General features: G+C 37.5%; 2 protein-coding genes across 4 annotated transcripts in view; both read right to left on the bottom strand.

The window, feature by feature from the left end:
• The window catches only part of LOC124994588 (alcohol dehydrogenase E chain), a 61268-nt gene extending 60780 nt beyond the window's left edge, over nucleotides 1-488 (bottom strand). The window contains exon 1 of the mRNA XM_047566687.1: nucleotides 345-488. Coding sequence (XP_047422643.1) covers nucleotides 345-347 — 3 coding nt within the window. The 5' untranslated portion in view covers nucleotides 348-488. The remainder of the gene's footprint in view (nucleotides 1-344) is intronic.
• A 2636-nt stretch (nucleotides 489-3124) lies between these two features.
• Nucleotides 3125-20625, bottom strand: part of Adh7 (alcohol dehydrogenase 7 (class IV), mu or sigma polypeptide) — a 41614-nt gene continuing 24113 nt past the window's right edge. Inside the window, exons 6-10 of one of the 3 annotated variants that reach the window (XR_007110504.1) lie at nucleotides 13735-13995; nucleotides 12191-12326; nucleotides 10562-10700; nucleotides 7501-8613; nucleotides 3125-3223 (exon numbers count right to left, since the gene is read on the bottom strand). Coding sequence is in view for 1 of the 3 variants with exons in the window: in XM_047566501.1 (XP_047422457.1) it covers nucleotides 8589-8613; nucleotides 10562-10700; nucleotides 12191-12326; nucleotides 13735-13995 (561 nt within the window). In the remaining 2 variants the exon portion in view is untranslated. Of the gene's footprint in view, nucleotides 3224-6251; nucleotides 8614-10561; nucleotides 10701-12190; nucleotides 12327-13734; nucleotides 13996-20625 lie in introns of those variants that run through there. The other 2 variants (XM_047566501.1, XR_007110505.1) reach the window with 2 other exon arrangements.

The raw sequence follows: 20625 nt of genomic DNA, 5'->3' as shown, positions 1-20625 counted from the left end.
GAGTTAGAGTGTGATGTCCTCAGGTGATTTCAACAACAGTCCAAACACCCACACTAGAGAGAAAGAAAAAATGGTTCCTACATTCACATTTGGCTTCGTTCTTCCTTTGCTGTCCTTCTGTTCAGGCCCCAGCCCATTAGGCTGTACTCCCCACATTCAGGGTGGGACTGTGCCCTCAATTTGCTATTCCACATGTCAATAATCTCTGAAAACACCCTCATGAACACACACAAAAGTCACTTAATTCAACAAGTTGACAATTCATATTAACCATACTATATTTGAGTTATACTCAAACACATATATTAACAAGACAGTCATCTGACATTTAGAACTTGACTCACCATTCCTATCTGTGTAGCAACTGAACATCAAGTGAATGGAGGTTGGGGAAATAAGTTGGAGCACAAGGCCCTGGGTACTGAATAACTCCCTCTCATTTTTCTTCACTGGAGACTATGTTCTCCCATTTTCTCATGGAACTGCCCCAAAGACTGTAGTGACAAGCCCTTACCCCTCTTCATGGAATGCAGAAGTAAGAGTGAGAATGTAGTAGGTAATCTCCTTTTATCTCCTCATTTATAGAGCAGCACCAGAGTCATCGTGATCCAAAATCTCAAAGGTCAATAAAAAGGTCCTTCACCCCAGTAGAGTTGTGGGCTATGTCCTACATGTCCTTCCCCTCTCAAAAGGTATTGCCTCCCCTGCTCCCAACATCCACAGTCTCAAGAAACTCCTCTTTTCTTAGCCAAATCCATGTTCCCAGCTAGGAGAAGAAAGTAAGTTCTTTTGCTGTACACAAGTTCATACCAAAATAAATAAATAAAGTCCAGATTGGATGTCCACCACAGCTGCTCTGTGGCCAAGCAGCTGAGAACTGAGGCACCCACTGCCATATCCAATCAGCATAATTCCTCTCTTCAACTGTGACCAAGGCAGATGGGCCCCTTTGCCCCTGTTGAGACCGGTGCCAAGTGAATTGAGAACATTGCAGCCACTTTAAACACTCTTTTCACTACTTTTCAATTTTAATATGGCTTTTTTTTCCCATGAAAGTTGTAAGGAAACCAAGTGTTTCCTAAGTCCAACATCCACCCACTCCCTCAGGGAATGTTCTGTCCTTCTTTCAGAGGATGTCTGACCACAGACTTGACCTCACTTTGGGAATACTTGTTAAAACAGAACAAAGTTTATCCTGTTTTTTTCTACCGTATTTTCAAATGTTGGGTCCTTAAAAACTGAGTTAATCGTACACAGGATTAACTACACTTTAAAAAAGTTAATAGTTGATGACAAAACAGTACTTATGTTCTTGATTCTTCCTGAAACCAGATTGTGGACACAAAGTTCAAGAGATAAACCAGCTACTACTAGATGGGAAACAAATTGCACATTTATTACCAACATTGGGCGTCTAATATCTATGAACCTCTTACACCTGAATGCAGCCTTGTATGTTCTCAGAATATGAGAAGTGTTTACAAAATAGTTATCTCAAAACCAATGCTCAAAACAGTGCAATAAAAAAGATGCAAATTTGCAGTCTTTCTTCTCAAAGAGCTAGATTATCCTCTTCCATTTTTCAGGGAAAGAAAATGTGTTAAATGAAAAGACAGAATTCAGCTGAACAGCAGAGTGGATATGATTTGAAGTGCAGTGCTGAATATCCTGCACTAATGGTTCCAAGCATTAAGGATCAGAGAGAATAGAAAATGAAGACTACTGCAACCACCAAAGCAAATGCATAGGAAACACTGAGCTAAACCATTCTTTCCCCTTTTCAACTAATTGGTTACTATTGTAGAAAAAATGAATATTTTTGTCCCAGTAATTTTCCTCTTCACAATAGCCAATCTCTTTCATATTTACATATATAATGCATTTATGTTGTAAAAGGGGATGGTGGTGGACACAAAAGTCAACTGCAAATTTTAAATTGACTTTAATTTCCCTTCAGAACACCAGTTTATCAAATCTTAACACTTATTAAAAATGGTTGGTGATCTTAGAGGATCCTGTGACTGAGAGAGAGAATCTGGGGCAAAGAGCTAACTTAGATATTAAGAAAGCATTTTTTTTTTCTTTTTTCTTGATAAGACTGCAGAGGGTAATAAAAAGGTCCAGCTACCTTTCTTTTGGCTGGTAACCTTAGCTATTTTGTGCTGATCAGAAGCTATTTTTCATTAATAACAATGAGAAAAATAGCCATTGCTTTATAATTTTGTTTGGTAGACAAATGAAATCAAAACCTGAATTTTGCAAGGGAACTATCATAATGATAAAGGAATTGGTGATGAATTGTTAGTACTCAAAAGGACACCAAAGTAAGGTTTCATGGATTTGCCTCTTCTTTGGATTGGTTAATCATATCACCAGCAATTCTCTATCATGTTCTCCATTACTCCTGATAGGCAGCCCGTCTTCAATGGCTACAGTGCTGGCCAGATTCTGGTAACTCTCTTTCCTGACCTTGACCTTCAGACCTAGGGGCAAGACCCTGGAAACTTCATCATCCCTTGTTGGAGTGATTGATCTTGTTTATATTTCTGGGTGGGGAACATCTATTAAACTATCTTCACTTAAAGTCTGAATTGATTATACTGATTGTCCCCAGCTAGGACTGGTCCCGCCCTCAAGTTTTTTGCCAGACAATTCAATGAACAATGATTATTCAGCATGATACCCGCTGTGATAAAAATTAAAATGTCTGGACTACCCAGTTACAAGTTCACTGACACAGGACCAGAGAGAATATAAAATGAAGACTACCACAACCACCAAAGCAAATGCTTAGGGAACACTGAACTAAACCATTCTTTCAATCTAGATTTATTTAGAACCTATAGTTGAGGAATTGTGTGAAGGACATAGAACACTTAAATAGAAGGAATGGAATCATCCCATAGGATTAAATATAAATAAATTTAACTAATATATACAAAGAAAGAGTTGGATTCACGGGGTGGGGGAAGTTTAAGCACTTTCCTCAATAACTATCTCATACTCTGAGGTTATTTGTAAGCTGTAAAATGGTTCATGTAATGATTAGACCACTTTCTTTACATTTTCCCATTTTCTGAAGTAGCTCCTAGGTCCTTCATAACAGAATTCATGAAGGATGGGTGTTACACAAGATGTTCAGCTGGTCCAGCATTTCAGGGTTTGTTTGGTGTCTCCATCAAGCACAGAATTTTCTATTGTGCCTTCATTTTCCTGAAATCTACTGAAAAAGAGAAACAGAATTCTAGAAAACTGTGAAAGGCACATGTAAAAAGGAGCAGTTAATTCTTTTGAACTTGCTAATTCATTTTTTTGTTGTTGTTGTTGTTGTTGTTGTTGTTTTGATCCTGGCTAGATACTGCCACCTTCAGGCCTTATAGAAGTTCTGCTGAGGAAACCAATCCTGATGAACTCAAGAGTCTTTTATTTATACATTTATTTCAGAAACACTACTGAATTTCTATTCTTGTTAGTCTCTATGCCAGCATCTGCAGGTAGATTAATAGACCCAAGAAGGAACAAACACTTAGATAGGAAATTAAAGCATGACAGGGAACACAGCATGACAGAATTTTATACCCAGTTTAGAGAGGACAGGGAGTCATTGAGATCAGAGGAAATGAAAGAGTGAACTAAACTGTGTCCTAAAAGATGAGTGCAAATTTGCTGATATAAAGGGAAGGATGGGATCATATTCTGGGAAGAGGAATAGAAAGAGAATGCTAGAAAGAAAAAGAAATCCCAGCATAGTTGGTGCAGTAAATGCAAGGGTTGCCTAAGTGTGATGGCTATGTAGTGCAGGGACCAAAAGGAGATCATTGGCTCAACCCAGGGGACTTTGATGGCTGTTAATAATCCTGGGGGCAAAGTGAGTGATCGGTAAGTGAAGAAGAGGCATGGTGAGATTTGCCCTTCGGACGCTTCTCTATGAGGACTGTCAGGAAGCTCTATCTGAGGGAGTAAGAAGCAATGTACAGGGAATTTTCTAAAGTTCTCTTAGAAATTACCTTGGAAGAGGACAAGAGGATAGTTACAATTTACTTTTAAGTATTGGCAATTTTTTAAAGAATAGTGAAAATTAAGTCCACATAGACTGTTTTTTTGCTAAGTACTGAGTAAACTTATTTTTAACAACTCAATAAATCAAAGAATGTCATGATTCCCAAGTACTACCAAACTTGTCTCTAATGAAGGTTAAAGAAGTTAATTCCAGATATTAGACCCTGAATTCTCTGCCCTGATTTTAAGAGGAAAATAAATGAATGAAAAATAAGTCTCCTTCCTAAGGGAGGAAAAAAGAGGGTTTCTGCTATAATAGAAAGGAGGAGAGGCTCAAGATAGTATCTATGGCCTGGCCATTGAACATACTTGTGCTTGGAATTGCTGCTACCCTTTTCAATTGGTGGCCTGTTTCTCTTTCACATGAGCAAGAATCAATCAGGCCACACACAATGGACAGATACCTTCCACCCTACACATCCTATCCGTGCCAGAACCTATTCTAAGGTTTGAGGTGAGAGAATGTGCTGGAAAGAAGTTGGTGCTTCTTCCTCCTTTGCTCTCAGAATGGCTTTTTGTATTTTTAAATACAAAGAGAGAATTTTGATGAGCTAATTCAAAGTCATTCCACAATGGGCAGGAGAATGTATTAGATATTTGTTGCAGAAACCTGGACAAAAGATGAAGGAATGAACCAGGTCATACTTATAAGAAAAAGAAGAGAGAACATCATATTTTCTAATTAGGAGGTAATACCAAGAGGCCTTGATGATTCATTAAATGTGGAAACTCCTGCAAAATGCTGGTGAAGTTTTCAGGTTTAGTAAGTAGGTGTTTGGTGGGACCACAATTAGAGAACCCAGGAAGCAGATCAACCTTGGAGGGAAAGATGAGCTTAGTTTTGGTCATGTCAATTTGAGTTATCCACGAGCATCTACATACCTTTTCCCAGTAACTGGGGAGTTTACCCATATAGTTGAGGTCAACCTGGCAAGCTATTCTTAGAGCAAAGTGCCAGAGATGACCATTTGGTGACATTTCCATTTTGCAAATTTTGAAAAGGAGAAAAATAATCTTGGTAAAATGGTGAAGAGACCTTGATTTAGAGGTCTCCTAAGTGGGTTGAGGAGACTCCAGGAAATGATTAAGTATTTTCATTTTTAGGGTCTCTTACTATTCCCAAAACACCATAGGAAATGTACTGACACCAAAGGAACCCTTCTGTGCTCCTTTATTAAATAAAGTCCTTGGTCTAGCAACCATGGCTCATTGAGTTTCCAATGTAGTGACTTACTTTAGGAAGTAACCCAATGTCTTCATTTTACCCTTACTAAAATTAGAGCAAATGAGTCAGATGAAATAGTCCTTATGATTCAACCACCTGAAGAATAGCTCAAATCAGGATTAGAATTCTGCCATACCACACATCCTATAAGCAGGTAAGGCTTAGTACTAAGTCTGAGGTCCTGGAACCAAGGCCACTCTTATTTTTTTGAGGGATTTAGTCCTTGACCAGGCTGACTCTCTTGAACATTTCTTTTAATTTTAGCCAAGTGTTTTCTAGAATCTTTGGTGGCTTCCTGGGGAAAGTTATTTGATTCTCATTTGCCAGACTAATGCACTAAATAAATCCCTTATTTTGAAGCACTGAATTGAAAGTGTTTTAAAACCTTTTGTTCCTAAAGCAATACTCCTCAGTCTTTGACATGAAAAGAAACCAAGTTTATGATTATTTCAAGAGCCCTCTTTCTAGTTAGAGCTTTTGAGAATTGGAGGTATAAAGAACCTCAGGAAACAGGTGCTAAGAATTTCAGTTAGGAGTGGAACTGGTATCAGATCCAGGCCTCTTAAATCAAGCCACCACCTCATGTTCTCACCTGAAGTTGTAATCCACTGCCTACAATATTTGCACTTTTTTTAAATGGAAAAGTTTATTTTATAAACAGCCTTGTTGAAGGAATAGTACTGAACTTGATCCATGCCAGAAGGTTATGGTATTATATGGTTCTTTGCCAAAACTTGCATTGAAACATAAAATACTAGTAAAGTTAAAATGCCATATATATTTTTTAAATGTGCAGTTGCCAATTCAATTAAAATATTTTTAATTAAAGTGTTCACTTAAATTTTAGGTAAGATTCTTGTTCATTCATAGTAAAGATAAATATAGATGTCAGTGCAGTTGTAATGAACAGAAAACACTTTTTGTTAAATGAAGTCATTATAAGTAAATAGAGACTTAAAGTCTTGTAATTCCACTTTATTAAATTGAATACTATGATAATGCAATGTTGCAATGTTACTCTAGCCTGTGCTTTTATGTTTAAGTGATATTACAAAAAGGTATACTTTATAAGAAATTAATACATGTGGCAGATAGCCTCATATACCCTTAGGTTGTACTTTTCCAGTTTCACCAAGTTATATACTGATAATTCTAAAAGTTAAGCATTGATAAATGTACCTTCCCTTAAATTTTCACAATTTCTTAATCTAATAAAATAATGTGTACAATATAATGAACTGATTTCACAATTCATGTTAATTTATAACAAGTGTTTTTAAAAATTTTATATGCAAATCCCAAGAATAATTACAATGCATTCAATGAATATTACTATAGGAAATACACTTACCATATCATTGTTTGCTGTATCTGCTTTAAGTCATAGCAGTTGATTAAAACTCTTTGAAAAACATCTTTATTTCATCATACAAATTTGAATGTATGTTTTTGTGTGAGAGTGAGAAAAAGGAAAAAGAAGTTTTATTGGAGGAGGAGGGAGAGAGGAAGAGAAAGAAACATGTCCTTTGAAAATTAAGACACTGTGGCAGAGCAGAGCTATATTCAAAGCATAAAGAGGACCACTATTAGATTTCCCCACTATCAATTTCTACATTCCATTTCTATGGAAAATGGGTGACTACATCTCCAAGTTGCTCCCTGCTGAGAGAGGGCAATGTTGTGGGAAGTGACCCAAAGTCCTTGCTCTCTGTCAGGTGGGGCATGGACAGTTAATGGTATTCTGCATCAGGGCAGTTCAGAGGTTCATAGTGGCAGTTGATGAGTAACAGGACAAGGGATCAAGCTAAGACAACAATGAACAACACAGCAAAGCATTAATTTTTTAAAAAACAATTAACACAATTATTATTTTGGTTAGTCCCTGAAAACTATGAAGACAGTAACTCATAATCGTATCAGTGAAAAACAGATCAAGTTAATTTAGTTAGGAGGTTAGAAAGATTTTGAAGGTCTAAGATCAGGCTCAAATTGATTCATGACAAACCTGTGCCTCTAGAATCATTTGTGATCATTATTATTAGGCACTGCTACACAATAATGCTCCCTTTACAGACTCCAGCTTTACCTACTTTTGATATGGTCACACAAGTGTATATCTTAAGTTATATTTTAAAAAAAAAACTTATTTTTTCTAGGATTGTGCTTTGGCTATACTCTCCTGCGAGGTGTTTAAGACCAAGCTGGTCAAAACTGACCTTGTTCCTATTTACTCTTAAGAGTCAGCTGAGATTCCTCAGAGATCACTCTTGGGATGTGTGTGAAGCGTCTTGACTCCTTTAGTTTTCCTCTACCAGTGGTGCCATCTGCCAGGATGGGTCAGGGTCTTGCTGGCCATATGTGGCTTATTCTAGAAGTATTGGGGACATGATCATTTTCTTTGCAGAATGCACCGGTTGGCTTCCTGATCTCTAGGGGCCTGTCAATCTCCCTGATTGGCAGATGGGGTGACTCGCTGGAGTTGCAGGGAACTCAGAGAGGTCCCATTGTTCTGGCTGACCTTAGAGGGCAAGAACCAAAATGTTGACTGCTTTTTCCTTGGCCCTTTTGTGTCCTTGATTTTGGACTCCAGGTTTTTGGACTGAAATACCCAGTGGACCAGTTTCACCAGTGGGAGTAACAGATTATAACTTCAATATCTATAATTTTACAGTTATCCTTTTCATTTAATTGGAGTCAATTAGTACTGGAGGCCAGCATTATATCCTGTCTGTCCTGTAGGTGATGACTTACTGTCTTAAATTAATTCAGGTTGTTCTTTAGAAGTAGTATTTCTACAAAACACTAACAGGCAATAGTTATAAGGTTTTACAAGGAAAATACAAAACAAACAGTAATGTATCTTTAATGTCTAATTAGCCTCTACAAAAACCATATTTATAGCAAGTCAATGATACAAGTTTCACTTTCTTTAAAACTCTTTTACAAACTTAAATACCTTTTACAATTTACCCAAACCTTTACTTAAGTTTTCTAATATATCACCTGTTTACTTAAGATCACAGTAATCTTTACAACAAAAATCTATCCTTTGAACACAACTTTAAATAAGCTTAATTTTAGCAAATATGTTTTTTAAAATATAAAATTACAGCTTGAGAAAATCCCTTGCTAATTCCCACACGCTCATAAATTAAATTTTTATGAGGATTGTTAACCTTTATAAAAATTCTATATGAGATCTTCTGCTTGTATTTTTGAGACATATCCATGATCTCAGAGGAGAGAACTGTAGGAAGAAGAGCCCCAGGTCACCATCCTACGACACCAACTTTCACTTAGGATCTCAAAATGTCAGGACAGTCCGAATGCTGAAATGTAGAATGAGAATTTTTAGTGAACTGTACCTGTTTTTTTTTTTTTTTCAAACAAAAATATATTACACAATCATTCTTTCTGTTTTAGGAAGTTCAAGTAAGTCCTGTTATTGGAAAACCAATTGGGCCTGAGGTCCTCACCAATTATTTTTCTTTCTGTGCACCTCTGATAAAGGTATCTGAGCTTATTCTGGAAGCATCAGTGTCACTGCAATAAGTTGACAAGAGATTGACCTTTCAGGCTGAAGAGAGAGCACAAATAGGGCTGAGGCAGGGAGAATAGGAAGGATAATCCCAGGTGCTTAGACTGCTTGATGTTCGAGAGATTGTAAAAGTAGGCAAAACTTACTTTCCTACTTTATCTCTAGGACTTAGTGCAAACACTACAATACAGGGGGTGCTAAATTCTTAGTTATTAAAAGATTAGATGAATTAATAAATGAAAATAGGCTTGGACTCAGTAATGAAGGCTTTCAAAACTGTGGTAAGACATTGACATTTGGGGGCAATCTGAGCTTAGCCCTTCAGTGAAGGACTGACGAATATAGGAAAATACAGAAAAGAACTGACCTGTTATCAAACCACTGTGTTAACATGTTCAGATGAGCCATGATCAGATTGAGCTAAGGCTATGATCTCGGGCAATAAAGAGGGAACGATGCTGGAGAAGAAATGAGGGGGCAGCATCCTCAGGACTTAACATTGGTTTGTTCATGGTAGGAAAAGTAAAAGGGAAATCAGACATGATGCTATAGCTTCTAGTCTCTGAAAGCCAAATAAGCAAATAATGTTTGCTGAGATAAGATATGCTGTGAAAGACTTACTTTGGGTGAAGTTGAGGTAATTCAAGTGGAGGTATGGAAATAAAAGGGTGTAGGTTTACAAATGTAACTGGTTCTTTTTATTCATTCTTTTTAGTTATATATTATAGCAGAATTCATTTTGATCTAATTATATAAGTATAGAATATATCTTATTCTAGGAGTCACTGTATTAGGGTAACATTAGAAGCAAGATTTCTGAAATCAGAATTTCTTTCTTTGGAAAACACCTAGTAATTATTTCTCAAAATTACCACATTAAATTCTAAGCTTATCTGAATAAGTTGTATTGGGTAGTACTGACAGTTTTTCTGACAGAGGCCCATGGTTTACTTGTTTAAAAATAATTTAAATGTGTGCTCATAATATCACAATCCTCTAGACTATACCAGATATAGGAACAAGACACAGCATTGAAAAAGCACATGGGAAAAATTGGTGGAAATTTGGATCTCAGGTTAATGTACATTTGTTTTTGCTAATGAAATCCAAGTCCTTGGCACATCACAGATGCTCAATAAATATTTATGGACCCAATGAATGAAATCTCACAGAGAAGCTCTTTAGTTACTGATCCAAATAATCATAAGGCAGATGCACTTGAAATTTGTGTGGGTTCTTTGTATTCCACCTTTACTCTTTCCCAACCCTCAGAAGCTACAAGAGCAGTGACTTTGAGAACACCCACGTGTACCTGGAGCTTGCCAAGCCCTGTTAGAGAAGTTTGGCACATGGTGAACAGAACACAGGCTTTGCAATGAGTTTGATTCTGGTACTGCTCCTAGGCTGGATAAGTTATTTGTTTGCCTCTCAGGACTTGAGTTCTGTCAGCTAAAAACTGGAAGAATAATACTTGATCTACAAGGATCCGAAGAAAGCACATTTGAAAAATCACTTTGAAAACTGAAAAGGAAGTTTAGAAAAAAACAACGTCCAGAGAATTTTTAAAAATTAATATAGGAATGACATACTAAGACAATTAAAAAAGAAGAAAGGAGCTATATGAATTTAACTAGTTCAAATTATAAAAAATAAAATGTGAGGAAACAACATATTTATAAATACTAAATTTTAAATGTAGCCTGTGGGGAGTAACCTAGATTACCATAAAAAATAGATACCTTTGCCCTGAATAGAGCAGTTCAAATCCTTCATTGATTTTTTTAAATGGTAAAACATGGCTTATCAGCTGGTCCAGGTCAAATTTCTTCGCCAGGAAATCAGTCACTAGTTTGGGTACATCGTCTCTGCTTTTCCAACCTGTAAATAAGCATATAATCTTCTCTTTAAATTTGAATAAAAGATCTTTTATTATTTTATATTTATGCCTACTCTCTCCTGCATCATTACCTTCCCCCTACATTGGAACATTCCCAACAACATACAAATAAGCTGTTTTTCTCCCATCTTAAGAACTAAAGGTTACAAAACCTTTTGTAATCCCTGTCTATTCCAGCTGCCTCCTGTCTTGCTCCCATTATAAACCACTGTTGTTTATGGGCAATAACTGTTTCTGGTTCCAGTTCTTTCATTCCCTGCGAGCCCACTTTGATCAAGCTCTTGCCCCCCAGCACACAGATGAAACAGCTCTGTCAAGGTCACACTTGACCTCCATTGTGACACAGTGGTCAACTGTGAGTCCTGGACTTAGTTGGACTGTGAGGTAGATTTGGTGGAGTTGGAGGCTCCCTCTTCCTCCCTCTGTTTACTTGGTTTCTAGTTGCCACATTGTGCCATCATAGCTCACCCACTTCACTAGGAAACAAGGAGACCTCTTATGAATCCCCCACATCATAGACCTCTGGCTCTCACAGGCCCCAGGGCTTGGTTCTCAGACCTTTTCTCCTTGCTAACTACTCCAGCCTCATGGCTTCCAATACATTTATTTGTATATTGTTCCCTTAATATTTCTGTTTGCATTTTCCAACAAATTAAGTACTTCTAATTGAAGAATAATCGTTTTTCTCCTTTTCATATTTTTTTGGGGGGGTGGTGGTGCTGGGGATGGAACCCAGGTCCTTCTGCATACAAGGCAGGCACTCTACCGACTGAGCTATCTCCCCAGCCCCCACCTTTTTATGTTCTTAACAAGTACTTGAAGAGTTATTATTCTCTTAGGTTATATAAGGCAGACTCTAATATTGGAAGTGCATCCAAAGCACCTGATAAAATTCTAAATGAAGATACTGGAAAATGAAATCCCAGAGAAGAGAGGAATAACAGGATTCCCTGTGTTACCCCCTGAGGGAGAGCAGCTCTGGTCCTTTCTTCACGGCTTTCTCATTCTGGTATGAATCTGAACTGTTCCTCTGTAACTTGACAATTCCTTTTTGTATGTTTAATTTGGTTTGGGGTTCAGAATTTTTGCTGATATTATTGTGAATTTAATAAATTATGTTTTCATGCACATTCTTGTGTCTTTGGAGAATAATGAGTTACCGCAGAACTACCTATCACATAAGTCATTCCAAGAGAGCCATTACTGGTGCCTTTTATTCAGGCCTTTGGGGAATTTGAATTTGACATGCTAATATTAAAAATGTGCCCACCATTATTAGTGCTAAGTCAAGGTGAAGACTGGATGATTATCTTTAGTGTGTTGTGGTCACAGTTTTATTTTAGATAACTTTATCTTCATCCTTGGAAGGAAGATTTGTAAGGGAGATGTGACGACACAGCACCCTTCTCTCACTTGCCAACCAACAGAGGGAAAGCCACCATGCCCTGTCCAGAGACTCTACTGTCCTCACCTCCAAAGACACACCCCTTCCACGTGCGCCCAGTGAAGAGCAGCATCGGGTCAAAGCTGAGCATCTTGGCTGACGGAGGAGCACCTACCACCACACTGGTCCCATAGTTCACATGACAAGATGCCAGGGCATCGACCTGCGTTGAGAATGAAGGAGACAGTCTGCTTCTTAGATCTCTTATAATATTTCATGGGCTCAGAAATGACCTATGAACTATCATATTTCTGGTAATTAACTCAGTTTCCAAGTCATGAAATTAAATTAGGCCCACAGGCCTTTCATTTTCTACTTGCTTTTAAAATTCTCAATATAACTTTAATCCTTAATTAAACTCCTACCCATGTTTGCATTCTAAGTGTAAGGCAGTAATTAATGTGGTCATGGACAAGGCGTTTTCAGTGTACCATAAATTGAAAACATGGGAAATCCTTGTGATGTTTTCATACTAATATCACCACTTCAGATAAGACTTAAGAAGTCATTTGCACTAAATGAAATTGAATTAGTCAATTAGTATAGTTTTTTTAAGTTTAGTCTGAGAATATTAAAATGTGAACAAAGTAGTATCTTACTCTGTCTCTCTGTGTCTCTCTCTGGCAATATCTCTGGTTCTAGCCCCACATTTTCTGGTCATTTACCCATTCTATTATTTGTTAATACCGTTTTTTAGTTCCTGCTAGAGTGTAACAACAGATATTGGTATATTTCAGAGATCAATGTTTCTTGAAGCACCATCTGAAAATCAGTAGACCCTAATAATATATCCAGTATTGCATATTGCTTGGTAAACACACCACACCAAGAGTACTATTTGTTGCTATGGAATATATCCTAAGTGATATTAAGAAAGGGATAATGGCAATAATGGTAAGTTAAAGGCTACTTATCCCTAAATCACCAAAAATCTTAAAGGAAACATATTCCTGTACACTCAAAAGGGGCTTTGTTCATTTCCCAAGTCTCCCTACCCTACCCCAGGTCAGGGCTTTCTCGTTCCAGAAGCTCTGGATTTCACAGGTCTAAACGAGGTCTGGCCCTGCTGGCTGCCACAGAGGAGGCGTGTTTTAGAATACTGAAGGCTCGTATTCTCAAGGAATTCAGACAAAGGAAAACAAAGCTCAGGTGAAAAGAATGAGAAGATGACAGAGCATGGATTTGGGGGAAGAGATGGCAGCATTTGGAACAGTCCGTTTTTCCTACAGCTTCTGGTATCTCTCATCAGGAAGTCACCTTGTGATATTTGGATTGCTAAATAAAATGCAAGAGATGGAATTACCTTTGCCAAGTACTCCACACACACGAGGAAGATAACACTTGAAAAATGTATTTGGATGGGTTGGCATGTTGTGATACTGAACTCTGGTCAGGTAGAACTGCTCTTGAGATTTTTACTTTTTAGGTAAACCTACTATGTTGTTACCAATCTTTGCCTGAGTAACATATATTTCTATATTTGGTTGTTAATAAAGCTATGGAAAATGGGTTTTAACTTGTGCAAATCTAATGGCTTGGTATCTTGTAGCTTCCCAAATCTTGGCTCTTACCATGGTTTCAAGACGCCCAATCACTTCAAAAGTGTACTCCACAGTGTTGCCTGTCATTTCTGACAGCACCTCACTAATGGGCTTGGTAAAGTCCTGGGGGCTGATACACTCAGTGGCTCCTAAAGCCAAGGCCTTCTCAAATTTGTCTTTGTTAAGGTCAATCCCAATGATCCTGGAAGCACCAGCTGACTTGCAGCCCATGATGACCGACAGACCAACTCCTCCCAGACCAAACACAGCACAAGTGGAACCAGGGGTGACCTGTGGAGAGAAAAGCTCCTGTAAATGTTAATGTGAGAGCCGCAAAGTATCCCCAGTATTAAATTCGGAGGATTGTTATGATGTTCTCTAGGACTGGATGAATCATCACGATGATAAAGCCACAAAGAGGATTAGAAACAGTAGAAGGTCTGAGGAAAGGATTATTTGCCAAAACAAAAACAGTGCTTCTTAGATAAATGGAAACCCTTCCTTAGTGGTTTCCTCAGGCAGCCTTCCCTGTGGAAACTTTGGCAGGCTTACTTGGGCTCACCCTCGGCCTCCTCCACCTCCTCACTCTCACAGCAGGATTGAAAAACACCAAGCCCTCTATTATCTCTTCTCAAATCACGCTAAATCTGTTTTAAGTTCATTCTGATTAACACTTTCTGAATAACCGTGATTCTGAGCCATTTGTGAATAAATTGGTTTTTCAATAAAGTCCGACCTCCATGTTGCAGTTTGGTCTGATCCACATGTAGCTCCAAGAAGGAAATGTAATTAAATCAATTTTGATATTTTTAACCTAGTCCTATGCTATACTAAAGAAGATTTCAAGATGGGTGCAGTGGCATATTACCTATAATCCCAGGGACTTGGGAGGCTGAGGCAGAAGGATCTCCATTTGGAGACCAGCCTGGGCAACTAAGTGAGACCCTACCTCAAAATAAAAAAAAATAAATAAAAAGGGCTGTGGGTGTAGTTCATAGTAGAGCACCCCTGGGTAAAATCTCCAGTACCCACCCCGGCACATAAAAGCCCGGTGCAGTATGACACACTGGTAATTGCAGCAGTTTAGGAAACTGGGGATAGAGAATCAAAGTTGTCTCAAAATAAAACAGGAAAACAGGGCTGGGACTAGCAATCTAGCTTAGAGTTAGAGCACCTCTAGGTTAAATCTCTAATACTTCTCCCCCACCCCCAAAAAAAGGTGAGCATGAGGAAGGGTGTGTGTGACCTTTATTGGGATAGTTTTTTTCCTTATTTAAATGCAAAGGTGTATGGGAGAGCAGTATCTGTTTTCCCAAACCTCCAGGTTTTCTGGCTCTGTCCTCTCTTGCAGGAAGTACCTAAAGATGCAGTCTGTGTGTGTATATGTAAGAATGTGCTTTGAAATGTCTGTACCCATAAGCAGAGAGTCACCAAAAACTGTACAGGTCTGTGCCCTCACTCTCCATGAGTTTTAATTTTGGCAATGGCATCCTAATGCCTCAGCTCAGCTCTTGAGTTGGAGATATGGAATCTAGATAGTCATTCTCTCAAGTATCATTCAGGCATTGATTCATCTGCTTGTGTCATGGTGGGATTCCTAGTGGTCTGCATCTTATGCCAGAAAGTCACCTGGACACTCCTTGCTTTTTCTCCCAATTTATCAGTTAATTCTATTGTTTAGCTTTAAGAGGGAATTTTTGTTGGTGGTCAAATTTCAGGTTTTAGAATTAGGTATGAATCTTATGTTCTAGCTATTTTACTAGGACCTTCTCCACCTGCCGTGTTGAATCCCTAGTAGGCCATAGACTATGGAGAGCCTGGCAGGTGATCTTTCTAACAACTAAAGAATGGAACCACTGAAGACTTCTCCCTGTGTTTAGTTGCCTATTTGTAAAGTGCTAGTTTTTTGATCCTCCTTTCACTCTGACTCTAAGTCTTAAAATGAACCGTGGCCCCAATTTCTGCTAACTTGACATAACCCCTCAAACAGATCTTCCTCCTTTCCCAACCTTTCTTTTCTAAGGAAAGGAAACTAGATAGTAACATGTATAATGAATTAACTACATTATCAATACTGTGAAAGAAGGCCTTAGTCTGAAGTAATTACAGGTCATTTTAAATGATTTTTTTACTTTAAAACATAGGCTCTACTTTTCACTATCGTTTTATTTCATGGGTCGGATTTCTTAGTATTCCCCAACTAAAAACTTTGAAGTCAAACATCTTTAGGACTGGCCCTTGACCAGCTTTTGGGAGAGAAATTTTGAGTCTTGGAACCTGCCTGATAAGAGTGTATAACTGAGACCTTGGACCAAGACTGATAGTTAATGCTAACAGTGTGATTTTCAGTCAATTCCTATTTTTGTGTACCTGGAGCATTGGGCCATTAGGCTGACCTTTTGGGGGTGGGCTGGGATCTGAGTGTTGAGATTGGTCATGTGGGTGCTACATATCTATATGACTGGCTCCCAGTAAAGACCCGCACACAGGTGAGCTTCCATTCACAACACATGAGTTGTTTCACACCACAGCTAGGAGAATTAAGCACTGTCTGTGCAACTTTCAAGCATGGTCTCACTGGAAACACACCCTTTTTTCTTTGCTGATTTTAATCTATACTCTTTCATTGTAGTAAACTATGGCCAAGAGTATAACAACTTTTCTGAGTTACTGAAACCTTCTAGTGAATCATTGAAACTAAGGGAGATTTAAGGGTCCACCATTATGCCCTTATTTTGAGTTTGGCCTATTTTCATATAGACAAACAGAAAAATGTGTGTTTATGTATGTTATTTGTCTTAAAATACAATTACCAGAAAAAAAAATCTAAAAATAGCTGATTTCTTGGTAAATAGCATAACACCCAAGTGTTAGTATGGTATCAATGTATCAAGTACAACAAGAAAAATTAGAAAGAATGATGTAAAACTATATTGAATGTCCCTTTCTTTACCTCTGTATTGGCAGAAAATTCTTAGTGGGAAATCTGAAGGGGATCTTGGAAAGGAAAGTTCCATCTCCAAGATTTTGCCTAGGAAATCTAGAAGCAGATGATAACAAACATATGCTACTGGTATGTATATTCATGCTAAAACTATACATTCTGGACTTCAGACCTGTCTTGAATCCATGTCTGGAATAAATTTTTCTACCTCGACATCCATATATATTATTTGCCACAAGCCCCTTCCCTCATCTTTTTGTTCTTCCACAAATTTGAATATCCCCTTCTTTTGTTCATTTGAACATCTTTTTCTTCAACTAATACTTATTAAACTATTAAGTTTGGCCAGGTTCCTGGCTAAACCTTCCAGTAAAAAAAGGAGATTTGGTGGATGCTTTCCAGGGCTTAGAGTTTATTGGAGAAGATTGAAGATACAATGACAGTTTAAGATTCAGGACACACAATATTAATGAAAGAATCACTCTTTCTTGAACAATTTGAAGGGGTTGCTACTTAGATGAAGTAGACTGAGGAAAAACAAAATAATTTCTTTGAGTAAGCAGGTGATCTTTAAACTGAGAGTGATGTTAAGGAGCCAACCACAAGGACTGAGCGATCAAGTATTCCAGACAGTCAGAATAATCTTGTATAACAATTACTCTGGCTTATAAATGAGAGATTATGAGAGAAGGTTAGAAAGAACAAGGAAGAAAATAGTATAGAACCTGTTATATCTATCCAGTTAAGTTGCAATGGTGGTACTGAGCTGAAGAAAATGGTCAGATTTAAAATATATCTCATAGTACAGTCAACAGGACATGTAGTAGAACTAGATGCCAGGTAATGTAGAGGGAAAGTCAAGGATTAAGGAAATTAGAGGGGAAGTAAATATATTTGAGGGGAGGGGATAAAGCAAAATTAAGAATTTAGTTTTGGGAAGGAAATTAAAAAATTCTTAGAGGTAAATGAGAACAAAGATACATCATATCAAAATCTCTGGGACACTATGAAAGCAGTACTTAGAGGAAAATTTATTTCATGGAGCGCATTAAATAAAAAAGAAAAAATCAACAAATAAACGACCTAACACTGCAGCTCAAAGCCCTAGAAAAAGAACAGACTAACACCAAAAGTAGTAAAAGACAGGAAATAGTTAAAATCAGAGCTGAAATCAACGAAATTGAAACAAAAGAAACAATAGAAAAAATTGACAAAATAAATAGTTGGTTTTTTGAAAAAATAAACAAAATCAGTAAACCCTTAGCCACGCTAACAAAAAGAAGAAGAGAGAAAACCCAAATTACTAAAATTCGGAATGAACAAGGAAATATCACAACAGACACGAATGAAATTCAAAGCATAATTAGAAGCTATTTTGAAAATCTATACTCCAACAAAATAGAAAATTTCGAAGACATCAACAAATTTCTAGAGACATATGAATTACCTAAACTGAACCAGGAGGACATACACAATTTAAATACATCAATTTCAAGTAATGAAATAAAAGAAGTCACCAAAAGCCTACTAACAAAGAAAAGTCCAGGACTAGATGGGTTCTCAGCTGAGTTCTACAAAACCTTTAAAGAAGAGCTCATTCCAATACTCCTCAAAGTATTCCATGAAATACAAGAGGAGGGAACCCTCCCAAACTCATTCTATAAACCAATATTACCCTAAACCAGACAGAGACACATCGAGGAAAGAAAATTTCAGACCAATATCCTTAATGAACACTGATGCACAAATTCTCAACAAAATTTTAGCAAATTGCATACAAAAACATATTAAAAAGATAATGCACCATGATCAAGTGGGTTTCATCCCAGGGATGCAAGGTTGGTTCAACATCAGGAAATTGATAAATGTAATTCACCATATCAACAGACTTAAAATCAAGAATCACATGATTATTTCAATAGATGCAGAAAAAGCCTTTGATAAAATACAGCACCCCTTCATGCTCAAAACACTAGAAAAAATAGGGATAGTAGGAACATTCCTTAACATTGGAAAGGCTATCTATGCTAAGTCCATGGCTAATATCATTCTAAATGGGGAAAAACTGAAAGCATTCCCCCTAAAAACTGGAACAAGACAGGGATGCCCCCTTTCACCACTTCTATTCAACATTGTCCTTGAAACTCTAGCCAGAGCAATTAGACAGACCAAAGAAATTAAAGGTATATGAATAGGAAAAGAAGAACTCAAACTATCCCTATTTGCTGATGACATGATTATATACTTAGAGGAACCAGGAAATTCCACCAGAAAACTTTTAGAACTCATAAGTGAATTAAGACAGGGATGCCCCCTTTCACCACTTCTATTCAACATTGTCCTTGAAACTCTAGCCAGAGCAATTAGACAGACCAAAGAAATTAAAGGTATATGAATAGGAAAAGAAGAACTCAAACTATCCCTATTTGCTGATGACATGATTATATACTTAGAGGAACCAGGAAATTCCACCAGAAAACTTTTAGAACTCATAAGTGAATTCAGTAAAGTAGCAGGATATAAGATCAATGCTCATAAATCTAAGGCATTTTTATATATAAGTGATGAATCTTTGGAAAGAATAATTAGGAAAACTACCCCATTCACAATAGCCTCGAAAAAAATAAAATACTTGGGAATCAATCTCACAAAAGAGGTGAAAGACCTCTACAATGAGAACTACAGAACACTAAAGAAAGAAATTCAAGAAAACCTTAGAAGATGGAAAGATCTCCCATGTTCTTGGATAGGCAGAATTAATATTGTCAAAATGGCCATACTACCAAAAGTGCTATGCAGATTCAATGCAATTCCAATTAAAATCCCAATGACGTATCTTACAGAAATAAAGCAAGCAATCATGAAATTCATCTGGAAGAATAAGAAAGCCAGAATAGCTAAAGCAATCCTTCGCAGGAAAAATGAAGCTGGGGGTATCGCAATACCAGAACTTCAACTATACTACAAAGCAATAGTAACAAAAACGGCATGGTATTGTACCAAAATAGAAAGGTGGATCAATGGTACAGAATAGAGGACACGGACACAAACCCAAGTAAATACAGTTTTCTCATACTAGACAAAGGGGTCAAAAATATGCAATGGAGAAAAGATAGCCTCTTCAACAAATGGTGCTGGGAGAATTGGAAATCCATAGGCAACAGAATGAAAATAAACCCATATCTCTCACCGTGCACAAAACTCAACCCAAAATGGATTAAGGACCTTGGAATCAGACCAGAGACCCTGCATCTTATAGAAGAAAAAGTAAGTCCAGATCTTCAACATGTCGGCTTAGGACCAGACTTCCTTAACAGGACTCCCATAGCACAAGAAATAAAAGCAAGAATCAATAACTGGGATAGATTCAAACTAAAAAGCTTTCTCTCAGCAAAGGAAACTATCAGCAATATGAAGAAAGAGCCTACCGAGTGGGAGAAAATCTTTGCCACTCATATTTCAGATAGAGCACTAATCTCCAGAATCTATAAAGAACTCAAAAAACTCTACACCAAGAATACAAATAACCCAATTGACAAATGGGCTAAGGAAATGAACAGACACTTCACAGAAGATCTACAAAAAATCAACAGACATATGAAAAAATATTCAACATCTCTAGTAATAAGAGAAATGCAAAACAAAACCACCCTAAGATTCCATCTCACCCCAATTAGAATGGCAATTATCAAGAATACAAGCAACAACAGGTGTTGGTGAGGATGTGGGGAGAAAGGTACACTCTTGCATTGCTGGTGGGGCTGCAAATTAGTGCAGCCACTCTGGAAAGCAGTGTGGAGATTCCTTAGAAAACTTGGAATGGAACCACCATTTGACCCAGCTATCCCACTCCTTGGCCTATACCCAAAGGACTTAAAATCAGCATACTACAGAGATGCAGCCAGATCAATGTTCATAGCTGCTCAATTCACAATAGCGAGATTGTAGAAACAACCTAGATGCCCTTAGATTGATGA

This window comes from Sciurus carolinensis, chromosome 10 (genome assembly GCF_902686445.1).
Source record: "Sciurus carolinensis chromosome 10, mSciCar1.2, whole genome shotgun sequence".
Classification (NCBI taxonomy): domain Eukaryota; kingdom Metazoa; phylum Chordata; class Mammalia; order Rodentia; family Sciuridae; genus Sciurus; species Sciurus carolinensis.
The sequence above is the reverse complement of the archived record's forward strand: the minus strand, read 5'-3'. Positions and strand labels throughout refer to the sequence as shown.